The following is a 20299-nucleotide window of genomic DNA, read 5'->3' as shown; positions in this document are numbered from 1 at the left end:
TTAATCTAATATATAAAAAAAAAAAAAAAGGAAAAAGTAAATCTTTAAATAAAATAATATTAAAAAGCTTAAGCAATATAGTAATGAAGCGCGGAGTTAAATATATGTAGCAGAGTTATCATACCTCGTTGTTAAAAATATTGAGTATTTATAGTTGTATGAATACACGCAGGCAATAGACATCTCGAACGTGAGAAGCAAGAAGCAATAAGCAAGTTGAGTATTCGCTGGAAGGAGGCATACAGGTATAGCAAGAGCTGGAGCTGGAGCTGGAGCTGGAGCTGGAGCTGGAGCTGGAGCTGGAGCTGGAGCTGGAGCTGGAGCTGGAGCTGGAGTTGGAGCTGGAGTTGGAGTTAGGGAGTGGAAGAAAAGAGGAGAGCCCTGGGGCCTGGAGGAGCAAGAATATAAGGAATATATAAGAATATAAGAATATAAGGCGTATACAAGATTTAACGTGTTGAAGCGAAAAGGGACAAGAGAGAAGAATACCGGCTTGTATTGAGCTTGTCCAAAGCAGGTTGGCAGCCAATCGTTTCGGAAGCAAAGAGAAGATACTGATGATGCTGCTGAGAATATAGGAAAGAGAATAATAAAATATAAGATGATAAAAGCTGGAGAGAGACGGAGATTAATTGCGGAGAGACAGGTGCCGCGAGTCGCCCACGTGGTTCGAAAGAGACCGGTGTAGTAGATGGGAGAAGACAAGGCAAGAGCAAACAGTATAATGATGACCAACGGACAACCGCTGGCTTCCTTCTGCTGGATAAACGCATTCACGAGATAGTGATAGTAGACCGTTTTATGCATCCACTTGCCAGATCATCAGGTGGGAGAACCATCAGCTCTAAGACGACCAATAGCTGCACTTTCACGAGGGTAGGGCTACTCATTCGGTAGCAAATGCTGCTAACCCGTCGCAAGGTCAAGATCAGTCGGCTAATCCTTTTCAGTTTGCCAAGGGCCTTGCACCTTGTCGCTTAATATTTTTTATTTACTGTGATTTGTGAAAAAATTTATTTATTTATTTTTTTTTTTTTTTTTTTTTTTTTTTTGATGGGTGGAAAAAAATTTTTTTTTTAGATCATGGAAACTTGTGTGCTGATTCCTAGGGAATTTTCTCTGGCACTTGCAACAGATCAGGACAGAAATTCATGCTCGGAAATTTTTAAAACTGAATCCAGATCCTTTTCTGCTGATGTTAGGATTTCGGTTTGGTCAAATGTTTTTATTCCTTCGGAAACTTTGATTTATCCGTTTCAAGGATCTATTAGGTTTGATAAAATAGATCTTTATTCACTGCTTGATGATAATGATGTAAGTAATTTTTTTTTAATTTAAAATTGTGCATTTTTTAGTAATTAAAAAAAAATTATAATCTTCTTTATTTTTTTTTAAATAATTATTTTTCTTTAAATGTTCTTTAAATATTTTATAAAAAAATTAGATATAATTTTTTAAATAATTACAAAGAATAAATATCAATTATTTAAAAAATTAGTATTTCTTCCTTCCAATTATCAATTTTTAATTTAATTTTATTTATTAAATTAAATACTTTCATTTCTTCTTTCCAATTTTAAATTTTTCATTTTATTTTTAATTATATTAAATGCTTTTATTTTTTTTTTTTTTTTTTAAATAATCAATTAATTTTTTAATAACAAATTTTTCAAACATAATGAAGAAATATTAATTGTTTAAAAAATTAGTATTTCTTCTTTTCAATTTTTTATAAAAAAATTTTTTTTTCTAGAAAATTAAAATTGATAATTTTGGTCCGAAGAAAACAAAGAATAATTTTTTTAAATTCCTAAATTAATGATTTTAATTATTTTAGTTATTTTAATTAAAAAAAATGATTATATTTTTACAAAAGATAAATTATAAAAAAATAAATACTTAAATTTTTTGTAATTCTTTTTAAAAAATACTAAATTAATTTTTCAAAAAGTTAAAGAAGAAATACTAATTATTTAAAAAATTATTTCTTCTTTCAAATTACCAATTTTTTATTTTATTATTAAATAACTTGAATAATTTTATTTCTTCACACTTTTTTTTTTTTTTAAATAATGAATTTTTTTGAAAAAGTAATTTTTTAAACATTTATAAAGAAGAAATATTAATTCTTACAAAAATTAATATTTCTTCTTTTTAATTTATTATTAATTAAATTAAATACTTTTATTTTTTGTTACTTCTTTTAATAAATAGTAATTTTTTTTTTTAGAAACTAATTTTTCAAACAGTTATAAAGAAGAAATGCTAATTATTATTTCTTCTTTTTAATTTTTTGTAAAATGATTTTTAAAAATTAATAATTTAATTTTTAAAAATAAAGAATGATTATAAAAAAATTTTTTATTCAATTTTATATGTAGATCAGACGTGAATACGGTTGTTATGACGAAGTATCATTTTCAAACTACAATCTCAACAAACGGCAATGTAATTGGATAAGATTTTTACGAATTGTACAAAGTTATAGCGATCAAGTTAATCTTATCGGTACAAAAGTAAAGGGTGAGTGAAAATAATTTATTTATCTAAAATAACAGCTTCTAATATCTTCAAAAGAAGAAGAAGAAGAAGAAGCTAATAGATTATTTAAAAAAATCTGTGAATAATTTGATAGGTGATCCAATATTTGAAGTTATTAAAGACGTCGAACCGGATTCAGAGCTTGTTGCATGGTTTTTACCAGCATCTCATGAAGACCTCGTCTTCATATCGCGTGACTTTTGCTCGCGTTCAGCAATCTACAGGTGCACCATCGACTCGATTCTTGCTGGTGAGTATAAACTTGCTTTATTGTACATTCTGATTTACTTTAGCTATTCATTAAGTATTAAAATATTCAAATTAAAAATTAAAATATTATTTCTTCTATTTCTTCAATTTAAAATTACTTATTTAAGCAAACTAAATTTATCGATTTCTTCTTTATCATTATTTCCTTTTTATTCGGAGTTTAAAAAATTGTAAAAAAAAAAATAATGCGACCAAGGACCTTCTAGTTTACCACCATCCATTGTACTGTCTTTTATCCTCGACGACGAGAATACACATTTGAATTACAAGCGGCGACTTCTGTGATCTTACCGACAAAAAAATTTCGCTATGTATTTGCATTTCAGATTTGTAGGTAGTCTTATCTTTTTTTTTTTTCTTCTTCTTTTATTATTTTTTATGTGTATACTTCATCCTATTACCTTCTTTAACAGTTTGCGTATATGAAGTAGATCAGCGATTGGAGAGGGAAGAAATAAATAAAAAAGAAGTTTATCGATAAAAAAAAAAAAATCTGTAAAAAAAATTCGATTTAATCTTTTTAGATTAAATTACTTATTCAATTGTTACTGACTTTTTATTATTATTATTATTATTATTATTACATTTTTTTTTTTTTTTTAGATTCACCTTTAGATCTTTCAAAAACATTACTTTCACACCAAACATCATCACCTGTTAGGACATCATACTACGAACCAGATGAATATGAATCAACGTCTGAAGAATCATCTTCATCTACTTTATCGTTAACTAGTGATCATTTGGACTGCAGCATTGTTACTACGATAAAAAGAGGAGAACGTGTTCTTCTTCCTTGTGAAGTATGTGGAAAATCTTTTGATAGGCCGTCTTTACTTAAGCGACATATGAGAACTCATACAGGTTAGTTAAAAAATTAATAATTAAATTTAGTTACATATATTTTTTTTTTTTTTTTTTAATAATAATGTTCATTTTTTTCAGTATAAGATAAAACTAATTTTTGAAAAAAAAAATTTCTTCTTAAAAAAATGATCAATTTTGTTATAAAAATTAATATTTTAAACAATTTTATTTCTTCACTGAAGAAATAATAATTTTACACAAGCAACTTGCGAATTATCTTTTCTCAAATTTATGAGACTTTTTTTCAACAAGAAAATTGTTGTCAAATTTTTTTTTTATTTCTTCTAAGAAATCAAATAGTTTACAATTTATTTCTTCTTTTAAAATTGGTAATTTCTTTCAAAAATAATTTTTCCTGTGTAAAATAAAAAGAAAAATGTCTTTTTAGAAAAATAAACAATTTTGTAATAAAAAATTAATATTTTAAACAATTTTATTTCTTCGCTGAAGAAATAAAAATTTTTTAAATATTAACTAGTTGAAAAAAATTAATATTTTAAAATTGTAACCAATTATTTCTTCCCAAGTCAAATTTATGCTTTTTTTTTTTAAAAAGAAAGGTATTTTGAAACAAATTATTATTTCTTCTAAGAAATAAAATTGTTCAAAATAAATTTCTTCTTTTAAAATTGCTAATTTTTTTTTTTGTTAATTTTTTTAGTGTAAAACAAAACCAATATAAAGAAAAAATGCCTTTTTAAAAAATTAATATCTTAAATAATTTTATTTCTTCGCTGAAGAAATAAAAATTTGTTAAAAAAAATTAATATTGTAAAATTTTAAACAATTATTTCTTCTTAAATTTATGACTTGAAAAAAAATTTTTTTATTTCTTCTAAGAAATAAAAATTTTTTTTTTTAAATTGCTAATTTTTAAAAATAAATTTCTAATTAAGAATTTAAATTAAAAATTTTTAAATTAAATTTCAGGAGAGAAACCCCACATTTGCATGGTCTGCAACAAAGGATTTTCAACATCAAGTTCCCTAAACACGCACAAACGAATCCACAGCGGTGAAAAGCCTCACCAGTGCCTAGTATGTGGAAAAAAGTTCACGGCCTCATCAAATCTGTACTACCACCGGATGACTCATATCAAGGTGAAGCTTCATCTAAGAGTAATATCCGTTACTCCTACATCACAAGTAAACAGGAAGAAATATTTTACAACTGTTTTTTTTTTTTTTTTTTTTTGATTTTATTATTTAAAAAAAAAAAAAATGAAATTTTCCGAGCGTAAGTCCGGTAGGATATCTTCACAAGATTGCAAATGATTGAAATTTTAAAAAAATTTATTGGAACAGAAACTCCATGAGTTTCTCTCTAATCCCTCGAAGTAATGATATCTCAAGAAGCCATATAGGTTGAACTGCCATCAGCTACTGTAATTGGCCCATTACTTGCTACCGCTTGGAATGCAATCCAATTAGAGAGACAGAGAACGTACGTATGTACCCTAAGGCTGTTTCTTCGCGTTTTACCTACACTAGCAGGTTTTACTTACGTTATGCAGCTTCTCACTGCACACGACTCATCTCCCACCAGTTTTATATCAAGGAATTTATAAACCACTAACTCATTTTATTTATTTATTTAATATTTCAAGAAAATATTTAATATTCACAAAATAATAAATAGTTTATAATTTTTTTTTTTTTTTTTTTATTTCTTCCGTAGGAAAAACCGCACAAATGTTCTCAGTGCTCAAAATCATTCCCGACACCTGGGGATTTAAAAAGCCACATGTACGTTCACAATGGACTCTGGCCCTTCAGGTGTCATATTTGCAATAGAGGATTTAGCAAGCCGACCAATCTTAAGAATCACATGCTTCTACATCTCGGCAGATGCTCAAATAAAAAATTTATTAAGGCTGATTTATGAATTAAATATACACTAGATTTTTATTTTTAATGTAGAATTTTTTTTTTTTTTTTAGATTTTAAGTAGTTTTTTTTATAATGACATTTAAGTTAGCTGTCCAAAAAATTTGACAATTTTTTAATTTTATTCAATATAAAAAAATTTTTTTTTTTAATTATTTTTAAAAAATTGCATTTTTTTTTTTTTTTAGATGTCAATTTTTTTTGTCAGATAATTTTTTTTAATTATCAAATTTCTGCTAAATTAATTTTCATTTGTTCGTAAAAATTAAAAAAAAATTTTTTTGGTTTAATTTAATTATTTAAAAAAAATTAAATAATTTATAACCTCGGCTAACTTTAATGACATTTTTGTTTGTATAATTTACTATTTTTATCAAGTTTTAAAAATCGTGAAATAGAAAAATAATAATCTTATTTTTTATAGCTTTCACATATATACTTTTGATATATGTGAAGTGTTCTGTACTAAATCAACGATATTTGTTTTTAATATTTTTTTTTTTTTTGGATATACACAATCAAAAAGGTCCGTATATGATCATATATGGTTATTAAAAGTTGTTAAAAAATTTATTTTCTGAGAAAAAATATCTTTTATAATTTTTTAGAAAAAAAAAAAAAAAAAATTTTTTTTTGCTGTAATTTCAAAATTAAAAATAAAATAATTGAATTATTTTATGATAAATCTTAATTTTTAAATTACAAAAAAAATATTAATGTTTTTAAAAAATCATAAGACATTTTTTCTATAAAAATTAAATTTTGAACTTGGGTCTAAAAATTTTTTTCTAATAGCAATATTTCGGCTGTAATTTCAAACATTAAAATTCATAATAAATAATTCAATTATTTTGTAATTATAAATCTTGAAATTACAGCGAAAATGTTAATTTAAAAAAATTCTAAGAAACATTATTTTTATAAATTTAAATTTTGCCGCCAAAAAACCGACTATTTTTTTTTTTTTGAGTCTTGAGTAAAAAAATATTAATTTTTTTTATAAATAAATAAAAAAAAATTATTAGCTACCTTTCAAAACCTTTTTTTTTAGTCTATAAAATTATACCGTATCGAAAAAAAAAAAATTCAATTTTTGAAATTTAAAAAAATTTTTAGCGACTTTCTAAAAATTTTTTTTTGAGCTGTCCTTTGGAGAGGGCTCTTAAAACATCAAAAACTAACATTTTTTCACTCGAGACTAAAAAAAAAACAGTTGATTTTTGTACATTGACCAAAAAATTACATTTAACGTTCTTTCAAATTATAATAATTTTTACAAACTCAAAAAAAATTTTTTTTTGATTTTTTGTTACTTAAAATTACCAACAATTGTTTAAAATTAAAATTAATCAATAAAAAAAATTTTTTATTTTTATAATTTAAGATTTTGTAATTTTAGCAAGAAAAATTAAAAAATTTTTTTTTAATTAATTTTACACCAACTTATTATTTGTTAATAATAAATATAAATTATTTAAAAATTAATAAATAATTTTTTCCAATACAATATTAAATTTTAAACTTAAAAATAATTACATAATTTTAAACTTAAATAATTAAAAACTTAAAATATAATTTTTAATTATAAATATTGTTGATTTAGCACAAAGTGCTCTTTTATATACATATATATTAATCAACAGTGGCGAAATTTAATAAGAAAGATAGAATATAGTTATTAATTATTTATTCTTACTTAATTATTATTATTAAAAAAGCAAGCAATGAATAAAAGTATTGCATTGATTGAAAATTTAAAATTTAAAGAGGTGATATATGTAATTATAATTATTGTAAATATTTCTATTTAACCGAACACAATTTGGAGAGAGATTGCATTTATCTTTAACGCTCTAAAATGATTTATTAATTATAATAATTAATATTTTCTATTAATAAAAGTATTTATTTTTTATCACGATTGTTAAAGACTAAATAACTAATTTAATAATACTCTAAAAATAGTTGCTGGATTAAATAGACATGGAGTGGTATTAAATATCAGCTCCACCGCTTCCTAATCCAGCTTTAGAATCAACAGGTACTTGCTTAATAAAACAATCGTCGAGAAATTGTGCCATTGAAAGATAGAGATGCCCGGTGACACCACTAAGAGTGTGACCAACATCTGGATAAACTTGTTGTCTAAATAATATTCCCTTTTGAGCTAAGTGACGAGATAGTGTCATTGATTGTTGGAATTGCACATTATCATCTGCGGTTCCTTGAATTAAGTAGAACATTTTTTCACGCAGATACTCGATTTTATTGTAAACGTCCGACTCGGCGTAGCCTTTATAATTTGATGTTACGTTTGGTGAACCCATGTATCTTTCAGCGTAAGCTGAATCTGGAAATAATAATTATAATAGTTAATAATAATAGTGAAAGGGCGTATAAAAATTACGTAAAAATTAAGTAATAAAAAAAATCACAGATAACATTCAAATATTTTGAAATTTCCCGCTTTTTTTTAAATATTTAAATATTTTAAAATTTCCCGCTTTTTTTTTTTAAATATTCAAATATTTTGAAATTTCCCGCTTTTTTTTAAACATTGTAATATTTTAAAATTTTTATAAAAAATTTTTCTTTATTTTTTAAAAAAATACTTACTGTAAAGCTTCCACGATACAATAGGGGCTACACTAATTCCACACTGAAAAACATCTTGTTCAGGTTCTGCTAATGCAAGAGCGGACACAAATCCGCCGTAGCTCCACCCCCAAACAGCAACCCGACGTTTGTCGACAAAATGCAATGAATCTCTTAAATACTCAGTTACTTCCAACTGATCAGCAACTTCAACAGTACCGAGTCTGTAATAAACTTCATAGAGCATTTTATATCCTTGCCCGCCACTTCCTCTGCCATCAATCTGAGCAACGATAATATTTTTTTTGCTCGCTAGATAAGTGTTCCAATCTATTTTGAACATGTCTGTCACCAATTGAGACCCAGGTCCTCCGTATCTGAATATTAATCAAATCACAATCATAATCAATTACTGTCATTAAAAAAAAAAAAAAATTTTAAAAAAAATACTCACACTTGAACAACCATTGGATAGCGAGTTATTTCTTCTTCTCTCAGTCCTGGTGGTAAATAAAGTCGGACTTGAGCATTATATCCACCACTTATTTGTACCGGGAACGTTTTTATTTGTGGGAGAGCTATTTTTGCTATTTTTTCCTTAAAAAAAAAAAAAAATAATAATAATAATAATAATAAAATTGTAATTTATTTATTTATTTATTTATTTAAAATTAAATGACGTATAATTAATTTTTTAGCTCCATCTTACCCGTAACAATGTATTATTCTGAAGAAGACTGATGAACCGTGGTAAAGGTGATTCTATTTTATAAAGTGATGCTGTTGGAACACCAGGGCCTAAACATTCTAGGACAAAGTATTCATTTCCAGGCGAAAAAATTGCATTGTGATATTGGCACGATTCTTCAGTTTCTAAAAAAAATTTTTTTATTAAATTTTAGTAAAAATTTACAAGTCAATTATTTTAATTTTCATTTTTTAAAATAAAATTTCTTTGATTTTATTTAAAAAAATTTTTTTTTTTATTAAATATTAAAGTTTTTAAAGATATAAGCTCATTTTGATGTTACACTCATCAAGAGCTTTCATTTAAGTACCCACATGCATTTTTTATATATATATATATATATAAATATATAAAATATATGAAAAATTGATGTGGGTACTCAAATGAAAGGTCTTGATGAATAGAACATCAAAATGACATTATATTTTAAAAAATGTCAATAATTAAGAAATTATTTTGTGTTTTGTCAATAAAATAAAATATGATTTTATTTCATTGTTTATATTTCTTCAAAGAAGAAATAATATAAAATACATCATAAATTATTCAATATTTAATATTTAATGGCAAAACGCTTGGCTACATTACAATTCATACTCTATTGATCCTTGTTATTTACGATCAATATATAAAGCACGTTTCTTGTTTTTTTTTTTTTTTTTTTTTTTTCTTTCTTTTATTCATATAAATGAGCAACGATTCTACCCATTGTAAAATAATTGTAGCATGTGCACAAAATGAGTCACGCGAGAATATTCATCACGTAATTGTTTTTATGTGACTATCAATTCTCATACGGAAGTGACAATACACTGAATTAAAAATATTTTTAATTTTAAAAATTTTAAAAATTTTTAATTATTTTATTTTTGTATTAAAAATTTTTAAAAATTCTTTTTTTACAAAAAAATATTAAAAAATATTTTGTAACTAAATTTTTTTTTTTATACTTACTTATATTGCTTTTTTTAGATTTATTTGTGCTTTTATAAGTACCCGGTACTTCATGAGTATTAGAATTTTTTTTATCCCCCTCTTCTTTTTCATCAAACTGCTGATGTCTCTCTCTTTCTTCAGACCAACCTGAAGAAACGCTCAACATTCCTGAATGAACGTAATTTTCATTATCCGAGACATACATATAGTTTCCTCTGGTCATTGAGGCAGGACATGTTATACAGAAAGCTGGATAAAGAGATGATCCAACTTCTGGAAGAACTGAACTAACTTTATACAAGTGACGTTGTCCTGGTCGCCCTGCTGGTATTCCCAAAAAGTATCTGAAAAATAATTAAATCAAATATTTATTAAATTTTTTTGAAAAAAAAATTTTTTTAGTTCTAATTTAATTAATAAAAAAAAAAATTTTTGAATGTCGGCTAATTTTAGTATCTTTAAAAAAGCCATATTTTACTTTAATAAAAAAAAAAAGGAAAGTTTTTTATGAAAATTTTATTTTTAAATGACTTTTATAAATTATTAAGTAAAATAAAATTTTTAAAACAGTCAAAACTTTAGGTAATGTTTATTAAATTGAAACAAGATAATTTTAGATCAATGTGATGTCATAAAATTTATTAATAAAAAATTTTAGAAAGTCTAAAAATGCATGCGATTTATTTTTTAAGAAAAGAAAAAATTTTACAATTAATTTTTTTAAGAAAAAAAAAATTATTAATTAAGATTTTTTTTTTTTTTTTTTTTTTTTTTTTTTTCAAAAAATTAATTTTTAAAAAATTTGACAAGATACAAGGTCATTTTTTAATTATTTATCTAAAAATTAAAAAAAATTTTTTTATTGAAAAAATTAAAAAATAAATTTTCATTCATAAATAACTTGAAAAACTATAAGTGCAATTTTAAAAAAATATTTTTTAATTTTAATTTAAAAACAAAAATTAAAAACGGCGGCTAACTTTAAAATAATAAAATTTTGAGTCGATTTTAATGTTTCTGTAATTATTTTGTTTCTTTAAAAATATGTAAAAAAAAATTATGAAATATTTCTTACATAAATAATATAAAAAATTTATAAAAAGCAATATTAAAATTGAAAATAAATAAAAATCGTTAATTAAATTATCTAATAAATTATTGTATGCTAAAAAATATTTAACAAAATTTAATAAATTAAATAATTGTCTTCAAATAAATTAAATTATTAACAGTTAATAAATATTTCTATCAGTGTATTATTGTAAAAGTATAAAATATTTGTGATAAAAGAATTTGAACCGCTTCGCGCTACGAGGCGTGTAAAATAAATATACAGAACTTACATAGTATTATTTTCGTGGTCCCATGATAATATTTTAACAACTTCCCGTCGTCCATGAGTCAGAGGAACAACTTGTTTCTTGACAACATTGACCCAGACAATGTGTTTAAAAAATCCAGCCGGTCCATCTCTGACCGGAGCGATTGTTATATAACTACTGCTGTTTAATGAAAACAGGGGTGGATGTGATGACACGTCGACCCATCCGTGACTTTCGCTTATCCGCTGGATATCTTGACAATGCCACAAAGGGCTCTTGCATACAGTTATTACTGACACATTCTGAGCACGAGTCAACCAAGTTATTGAAACTTCGGTTAAAGAAATCCAAGAAGCAGTTGTAAAATAATGCTCGCTAAAAGTTTTTGTCTTTAGTATGTTAGTAATTATTTTTTAATATAATTTAAACTTACGTGTGCTCGATAATTGCGGGTGGTTTTACAGTTTTTATATTTATATTCTTGGGATCGGCTAAATCCGCGACGTGGAGCTTTACTTGCGGATTCGGGGTTCCGGGTCTTGGGTATCTCAGCGACCAGGTCTCTGGGTACAGATTTTTGTTTTCTTCTCCGAACCATGAAATGTGCATTTCTTCTACTAAAGAGTCGTTGAAGGATGCGTATAACATCATATGGCCGTCTTTTGACATCCAAATTGCATGAGAGCTTCGTAGGATTTCCTCTAATACACAAAAAATTAATTATTGTATTTTACTTTGCAAAAATTTAATAATTTATTCATTTTTTTAATTAAAAATGAAAATTTAGTTAGCCGATATTTAAAAATTTTTAGAAATTTTTTTATTGAAAAAATTAAAAAAAAAAAAAAATCAAAAATTAAATCTTATTCATAAAAAACTTGAAAAACTAGAAGTGCAATTTTTTAGTTTTAATTTAAAAACAAAAATTAAAAATGGCGGCAAACTTTAAAGTTAGAAAATTTTGAGTCTATAAAATAATATAAAAAATTTTTAAAAAGCAATATTAAAATTGAAAATAAATAAAAAGATTTAAGATTCTAATAAACTTCTAAATAAATTCTTATATATGTATTTTTAGAGTAGAACCTATTGCAAGTCATATTTTTAGGTTGTAATAAAGCTCTCTTCATAAAATAGAGGCTGTGAAGAACCCTAAAGTCAAGAAAACAAAAAGCTCAAGATGTGCTATTTATTTTTTTGCTCTAATTAATTTTTTTAAATTAAAATAAAAATAAAAATTAATTTGTTTAAAATTTTAAAATATTAATTTTTTATTACAAAATTGGTCATTTTTTTTTCCAAAAAAATAAAAAAAAAATTATTTAAAAAAAATAGGCAATTTTGTAAGAAGAAATTAATTTTTTTTTTTAAATTATAAAGAATTTTATTTCTTTAGCTGAAGAAATAAAAAAAAAATTTTCTAATTTTTTTTTTTTCAGCGTGTGAAAATATAAAAATTTAAACAATAATTACCTTCATAAAGCCAATCTGGTAATCCATTAGATAAAATTCCAGGTAAAGCAGAATTAGTCACTCGATATTCGAGATTAGATGTAGGACTTGTTTTGTAATAAATATCATAATTGTGAACCATTATCAGCCCGTGGCCTCGAGGAGTCCATTGTGCGTGTAACAAATAAGGGTGGATATATTTCTCTGGATTCGGCGTTAAATGAATGACGTCCCTAGACGTGAGAATAAAAAAAAGCAATCATTAATTAAATGGAAAAAAAAAAAAAAAAAAAAAAAAAAAAATCGATGGGTATAAAACTTAATTAACGTTTTACAAACCGAGTATTGATGTCGTAAATAAGGTACTGAGCTAGGTACGTAAATCTAAAGAGTTTTTCAACATTCTGAGCTAGAAGAATATACCGATGATCCGACGAAAGGAAAAACGTTGTAGGATTTAGTCGGCGCTAAAAAATATCCGTAAATTTATTAAAAAGCTGTAATAAAATTTTAAATTAAATAAATTACGTGATAAAACTCACGAAAGTTTCATTTGGCATGAGACTGCGGGCTGTTGCGTTAGGGTTAGATGCATCTAATAATGAAATACCGCCCCATGCATCACGATAGCAGATATGACGATTACTTACCCAGGTGCCATTAAACGGAAGTGGAGATAACTCTCCAGATAGTATCTAAAATAGAACAAATCGATAAATATATTAAGTATTCAATCTTTCAGTTTTTAATTAATATTCTTACTTCTGATAGGCGTAATCGCGCGCCGCGAACACGGGGACCTTCATCAGGAGGCGTTAAAACTACCACTGATGTTACTATTAATGATAGGACTGCTATAATTACTAGTAAAGCAATTAAAATTCCTGGCCAATTCCGTTGGTTTGGATTTGTTGACACCAATTCCTATTAAAAACTTTTTTTTTATTTTTTCTGCACTGAGAAAAAATCAATTTTAAAAAAAATTAAGAATTAATTTTTTTAGAAGAAATAAATATATAATCAATTTTTTATTCAAAAATTGTTTATTTTATTTAAAAAAATTTTTTTTTCAGTGTAAGATAAAGCCAGTATTTAAATAAAAATTAATTAAAAAAAAAAAAAATTAACAATTTTTTAATAAAAAATTAATTTAAAATTCTAAACAAATTAATTTTTATTTAAAAAATTGCTAATTAAAAAAAAAAAACACATTTCATCTTTGTGTTAAGATAATATTAATGTTTAAAAAAAAAATTTTATTTAAACAAAGCTAAACAACTTTTTTATATAAAAAATTTTAATTATATCCAATTAAAATTATATATGATCATATATGACTTAAAAAAAAGTCACATATGACAAAAGAAGATCATATAAGGTCGTATAAAAATTTTGGGCCAATTTAAAATGTAACCATATATGATCATATGATCACATTATGAATCATATATGGTCATATGATCACATTATGAATCATATATGATCATATGGCCATATGATGAACCATATATGATCATATAACCATATGGTGAATCATATATGATCGTGTGAGGAACCATATATGATGATATGACCAAATTATCATATGATAAACTATATATGATCATATGGTCATATGATAGTCCATATATAATCATATGGTGGGTCATATATCATCATATATGGTTTAAAAATTAAAAAAAATTTTTTTAATTTAATATTCTAAAATTTAAATCATAAATCAACATGTGCACATCAGTATTGAAGTTATTTAAAACGGTCAAACATAAAAAATCATAAATATAATCTGTGATATTAATAAGCTATCTTTAAATAGGACAATATGACCTTTCTTACAGTTTATTTAATTTTTTTTTTTATATATATAAACATTAAAAAAATCATTATTAATCAATAAAAATAATTGAATTTTTTTTTTTATGATTCTATTCAAAATTTATTTAAGAAGAAATATTAAAATCCAGAATTTTGCAAGATTTAAAATGACTGAAGTTTTTAATTAATATTAAATTGAAATTAAATCAGATTGAAAAATTGGCAAATAAAAATATTTAAAAAAATTTTTTGCAAGGTTTAGAATTAATGGCATTTATACAATAGCTATTGCTTCAGTAGCTGTACACTCTCGTGCAATCGATAGAGAAAAAATCAGTGGGGTGCTCAGTTAAACTGTGGAACCTTGTTGCTCTATTTATTACCGAGTTCAAACACGCGCTTTTTCGGATCTAAGCGATTTTGCTAATTAAATCGTAAAATAATTAAGTTAAATAATTTGAAGGTCTGCATGTTGATATTCTTTAATTTTTAATTAAGTTAGAATAATATATAATTTAAAATTAAAATGGCTACTCATTGATTTTAATGAGCAGGTAGATTTAAAAATTAAAAAAAAAAAAAAAATTATTTTTTAAAAATAAAAACAAATACCTCGTCTTCATACATATTGACGTGATCAGCCATTTAGAACAACTTGTTTGCAAATAATTTATTTATTATTTATCTATTTCACTTCTTCTTCCTGTTACCCCATTCGTAAATTAAAAAATGAATAATTAACAAAGATACTAAAAGTGATAATTAAACTTACAGAAACTCCGCTTTCACTCGAAAGAGTTTTGGTACTGAGTAGAAGGATCCCTAGTGATGCTGTAGAGTCTGCGCGAACAGTTACTTGCGCAGAATTATAGAGTTTTAATAAACAACCGGGGTGAATAATAAATATTTTAAGGAGAATAATATTGTAACTGTTTAATAATAAACAGAAAATCCTCTAATAGATCCTGTATTATATTTTAATAATGCTTCGACACTTCACAATTTATATTTTCATCATTTAATATAATTTTAGATTTTTGTCAGTTATTTTTTTCTTCTGAAAGATGAAATTTTAGTAAAATTTGTTAATTAAAATTATTTTACCTGGATTGAATTTTTTTATCTCTTCAGTAAGCAATAAAAATTAATTACTTATTTATTTTTTCTTTTAAAAAATAAGAATATTTTTTATTCTAGTATAATTAAGCTCTGAAGAATATAATATTGATAAATTGAGCTTTAAAGACCTCAATAAGTTTATTTTATACTTCATAATTATTCTTTAAGCTCAGGTGTTCTGATTATGACTTATTTTTTTAATAAAAAAAATTTTAATCAGAAAATTAGAATTTTTAGCTTAAAAAATTAATGAAAATTTAAATACACTGAAAAAAAAAAAATTTAATTGAATTGAGAAAAAAATTATTGAACCAAGAAAATAATTTTTAAGGGTTCTATTGTCTTTAATCAAGACGAAAAATTTTTGAATTAAGTAAAATTTACTTAAAATTTTTAAAAATTATTTACTTAATTCAAATAAATTTTTTTTCTGTGTAAGAAAATTATAAAGTTAAATATAAACAAGCAAAATTTAATTAGCCGACATTAGAAAATTTTTATAATTTTTTCTTATTGCAAGTAATTATTTTAAAAAATTTGCTATGTAGAAATCTTGAAAAATTTTAAGTGCAATTTTTTAAAAACATTTTTTTCGATTCAAAAAATTAAAAATTGTCAAATGTCTACTAATTTTAGTTATAATTATTAAATTAAAGCAAAAATTTCCTTTTTTTTCGGCTGCAGCAATTTTTTTAATCACTTTGAAAATCTCTGAAACATTTCAAAAATTTTTTTGATGCAATTTTTTAAATTTTAGTTAAAAAAAATACATTTTAGCAACTAAATTTGCACAGATAATTATCTTACCGTAATGCGGTTTAATTTTTAAATTTAAAAGATCATTGTTGTCACATGATGGTAAGGCAAATTTAAAAATTGTGTAGTAAGTTGTCGACTGTTGTTAAATTACTGATTGTTGTCATAGTATTATCTATTAATAAATAAAAAAAAAAAAAAAAAAAAAAAAAAAAAAACGCTTCGCTTATGAGGTGTGCAAAAAAATTATAAAAATTTTTTTGTCTAAAAAAAAAAATTAATTATAATATTTCTGCTATTCAACAATCAAATTTTCAGTTTATAAATTTAAAATAATTTAATTTTTTTTTTTTTACCTTTTTGAATTTTTTATTCAAATTTTTTTTTAAATCAAAAAATTATAATTGATATTTATGCAGTGATAAAATTATTTTTTTTATTAAAAAAAAAATCATTTTTCAGGAAAAAAAAAAAATTTCTCTGTTTTTTATGCTCTAAAATTTTTATCATCTTAAATTATTGCATTAAATTTATCAATAATAATTTTTTAGACTCATGAATAATTTTAAAAATCAAAATTAATTTTTTTTTTTCATAAATAAAATTTAAATGCCTTTTAACATGTGTAAGACAAAAAATAAATTTAAAATTCCACATACTGAGCTGAAAAAAAAAAAAAAAAATTTTTTTTAATAACTTAATTTGTTTTCTAAATATATGAGAATAAAATTATGAAATACTTACAAAATTATCATTTAAAAGGGGAATGAATTACAATAAACAATTTAATGCCTATGTGAATAAAAGAAAAAAAAAAAAGGAATGAAATCCTATTAAATTTCTGTGAGCCCCGATGTCATACAGCATACAGCTGGCATGAGTTCTAAACTTTGGGATAACATATAATAAGTGCATACCGTCTATCAGAGCTTCTCAAACATATCGTACCTACTTTGAGCGACGTATTTTATTTTAGCATACAGATATTCGTCTCTCCTCTCCTCTTATCCGATGGCTACCGAGCAAAACTACAACTATGTTCGCAGTAGAACTCTTTTTTTGTCTGGCTCATTCCTCTCTGCATATTCCTTCACTCCATCATTTGCTATCCTCTTTTATATACTCTTATTCTATCTACGGTGTCGTTCATTGGTCTCGTCATACAACTATTCCTCTCTCTCTCTCTCTTTCTATTATCATTACTTATTTTTATCTGTTCTTCGCGCATGCCTGAATTTTGCCGATTTTTTTCTTCTCTTATTGCAACTTTTTTCTCATCAAATGTATAACTGAAACAAATTTAGGAATATGTACATTAATTTATTTTTTATTCTTTAAAAAATTATTTAAAAAATTACTTACGCATTTTTTTTTAGTTATTAAGAAGAAATATTAAAAAATCATCAGATTGTTTTTTTTTTTTCAGTCAAAAAAATTTGATGGTTGTCTATGGCCAGGAATTAAAATTTCTGTACCTAAAAAAATAAGCAGAATAAATCATTAAATTTTTTTTTTTAATTTTACTAAAATTTAGAGACATTTAAAAATTTTTAGAATTTTTTTAAAAAATAAATTAGAGCAAGAAAAATATTTTTTTTTTTTTTAATTAAATATTTAGAGGCTCTAAAAAATTATAAATGCAATTTTTCAGAAAAAATTAATTAGCGATAAAATAATACTTAAAAAAAATTGCAGATAATTTTTCAAAATGTAATAATTTTTTTTTTTTAAATTATAATTATTTTCAAATGTCAGCTGATTAAGTTTCATAAAAATTTGTTTGTTAAATAAATATTACATTAAATTGTCAGCTGACAATTTTTACAAAAAAATTTGTTCTCAAAAATTATTTGAAAAAATTGTATTTTTAATTTATTAAAATTTCTACAAGTCCCTTTTTTTAATAATTTTTTTTTGCTATAATTTATTTGTTAAGTGACAGCTAAATTTAATGACAATTAATTTAGTAGATATTTGATAATTAAAAAAAATTTTTGTAACTAATAAATTAACAATATTAAAGTCAGCCGCCATTTTTAATTTTTTTATTTTATTTAATTTATTAAATTATTACAAAAAAATTGCATGTGTAATTTTTTAAATTTCCTACATGTGAAATTTTTTATTTAATTTTTTTTTAAACAATTTTTCAACAAAATAAATTATTAAAATTTTTAAATTTAATTTTCATCTATGAAATTTTTTATTGAAGAAATTCCAATCAAAAAATTAAAAAAAAAATTTCACATGTAAAAAACTTGAAAAACTACAAGTGCAAATTTTTATAAAAATGTTTTTATTTGTAATTAACGTCTACTTACTTCAATATCATTTTCATGAAAATTAATTTAGCAGTTAATTAACAAATTTTAGAATTTTTTTTTAACAAATAAATAATGGCAAAAAAAATTGACATTTAAAAATTAAAAAAAAATTTTAAATGCAATTATTTAAAAATAATTTAATTGTTAAACAAAATTAAAAATTGGTCAAGTGACAGCTAACTTTAATATCATGTAATTTTAATTTAACCTTAATGTCATTAAAAAATAAAGACAAAAATTATTCACCATCCATCCAATAGTAAGTATTAAAGAGACATGGAAGCATTAATGCCTGGGATAACAGATTTTAATTCAATAAAAAAAAAAAAAATGTCTCAGCCGTCTCTCAGTATAAGCATTACTCCTATGTACACACACACACACACACACACACTAAAAAACATCTAACACAAAACACAGGTACGACTGTTGCATGATAGTTTAAACGTACTAGAGATGGCTCTCTATGGCTCGGTCATAAAGAGCAAAGAAAGAAAGATGTAGCAATAATTGTGAGGTCGCTACAAGCATTTCAGTGCGCAGCGTCATTCAGCCATCGGCAACCGCGATGTATAGATGTAATCTTAACTTTTTACCGGTTTAATAATCAATTAATTAAAATTAACCTTAATATTTGTAATTTGCATAAATTAGTGTTGTTAAGTGTTGTGTTAAAGGTATTATTATTGATATTAAATAAATATTAAAGTTGAAATAGTGCTCTAAAAAACGATCCTATGAGCGACAAGGTGCATCAGTTCGGTTTACACCATTTAGATGAGATACTTGCGCATTTCTGCTATTGCAAGAGATAGGTAGCGCCGTTTCAAGATAAGTTTTTAAATAAATTAGAAAAGGAAAGAAATAATTAGTGAAATTTATTGAGTGTTTAATTTATGACAGCAAGTTTTTTTTTTTTTTTTTTTTTTTTTTATTATTATTATTTAAGAAACTGAGACAATGGTTATAGCAGTTAATTATCGATTAGGTAAGGTTGTTTTGATTAGTTATTTAAATAATAATGATAATAATTATCATAATTATAGTTATAATAAATGTTAAATCATGTGTTGTGATATTAATGTGGGTGACGGAGTGAGAAGTTACTTTTGTGAACGTAAAATGTTTAACATTTACCGTTAACGACCTGAATTGTAACCCGGGTTTTGATTTCTGAAGAATTTAATTTTCTGTCAATTTTAAAATTGATTAAAAAAAAATTAATTTAATTAAGCTTGAAAGAATTTTTATTTTTAAAAATTCTGGGATTAATTTCATGCATCCAAATGGAGGAAATCTATTTTTTAAGACAATGGCGATGAGTATATTGTATAAATGTTTTTTATTTATTTTTATTGTTGTGTTTTTTTTTTTTTTTATTTTATTTTATTTTATTTTATTTTTTTTTTTTTTTTTTTTTTTTTTTAGTTTTTAATAGTTGGCTTGCAAATGGTGAATGTCGGATTTGTATTAACGAATTGAAGAGAGACGCACTATCATTGTGACTATCCTGAGGCGCGTTTATACATGACCAGTTTACGAAGTATACGAAGCAACGGTTTCTTTGTCGGAGAAGCCATAGCTAGACGTATTTTTTTGTTTTGCCGCAAGGGATCGATCGAGATCTCGTACTTCTAACCGAGTGAACTAAGCCTTGCGAAACAAATT

The 20299-nt window shown here is 24.0% G+C and overlaps 2 protein-coding genes and 1 long non-coding RNA gene across 4 annotated transcripts; 1 reads left to right on the top strand and 2 right to left on the bottom strand.

Moving 5' to 3' along the window:
- The first annotated feature begins 68 nt into the window (after positions 1-68).
- Positions 69-6147, top strand: LOC141527858 (uncharacterized). Its single transcript, XM_074243554.1, has 7 exons — positions 69-876; positions 1081-1314; positions 2382-2523; positions 2636-2791; positions 3415-3675; positions 4609-4778; positions 5356-6147. The coding sequence occupies exons 1-7, from the start codon at positions 802-804 to the stop codon at positions 5560-5562; spliced, it is 1245 nt and encodes a 414-aa protein (XP_074099655.1). The 5' UTR covers positions 69-801; the 3' UTR covers positions 5563-6147.
- Positions 6148-7219: 1072 nt separating this feature from the next.
- Positions 7220-15551, bottom strand: Dpp10 (Dipeptidyl peptidase 10). Its single transcript, XM_074243533.1, has 14 exons — positions 15537-15551; positions 15205-15287; positions 15045-15135; positions 13380-13541; positions 13160-13312; positions 12957-13084; positions 12639-12850; positions 11599-11866; positions 11187-11540; positions 9862-10187; positions 8869-9032; positions 8614-8756; positions 8181-8536; positions 7220-7914 (listed from the first exon to the last, which is right to left on the bottom strand). Exons 3-14 carry the CDS (start codon positions 15075-15077, stop codon positions 7559-7561), a joined length of 2655 nt encoding a protein of 884 aa, XP_074099634.1. The 5' UTR covers positions 15078-15135; positions 15205-15287; positions 15537-15551; the 3' UTR covers positions 7220-7558.
- Positions 15552-16813: 1262 nt separating this feature from the next.
- On the bottom strand, positions 16814-18975 carry LOC141527944 (uncharacterized). Of its 2 annotated transcripts, XR_012479267.1 has the most exons (5): positions 18878-18975; positions 17670-17782; positions 17260-17596; positions 17052-17195; positions 16814-16970 (listed from the first exon to the last, which is right to left on the bottom strand). It is a non-coding gene; the product is annotated as an uncharacterized LOC141527944 (long non-coding RNA). The 2 variants fall into 2 exon arrangements; XR_012479266.1 differs by having other exon boundaries at positions 17052-17596.
- Between the last annotated feature and the right edge of the window lie 1324 nt (positions 18976-20299).

This window comes from Cotesia typhae, unplaced genomic scaffold, assembly GCF_013202065.1.
Source record: "Cotesia typhae breed Kobodo isofemale line unplaced genomic scaffold, CoteBio_Ctyphae contig_413, whole genome shotgun sequence".
In the NCBI taxonomy this organism is placed as follows: Eukaryota; Metazoa; Arthropoda; class Insecta; order Hymenoptera; family Braconidae; genus Cotesia; species Cotesia typhae.
The sequence above is the reverse complement of the archived record's forward strand: the minus strand, read 5'-3'. Positions and strand labels throughout refer to the sequence as shown.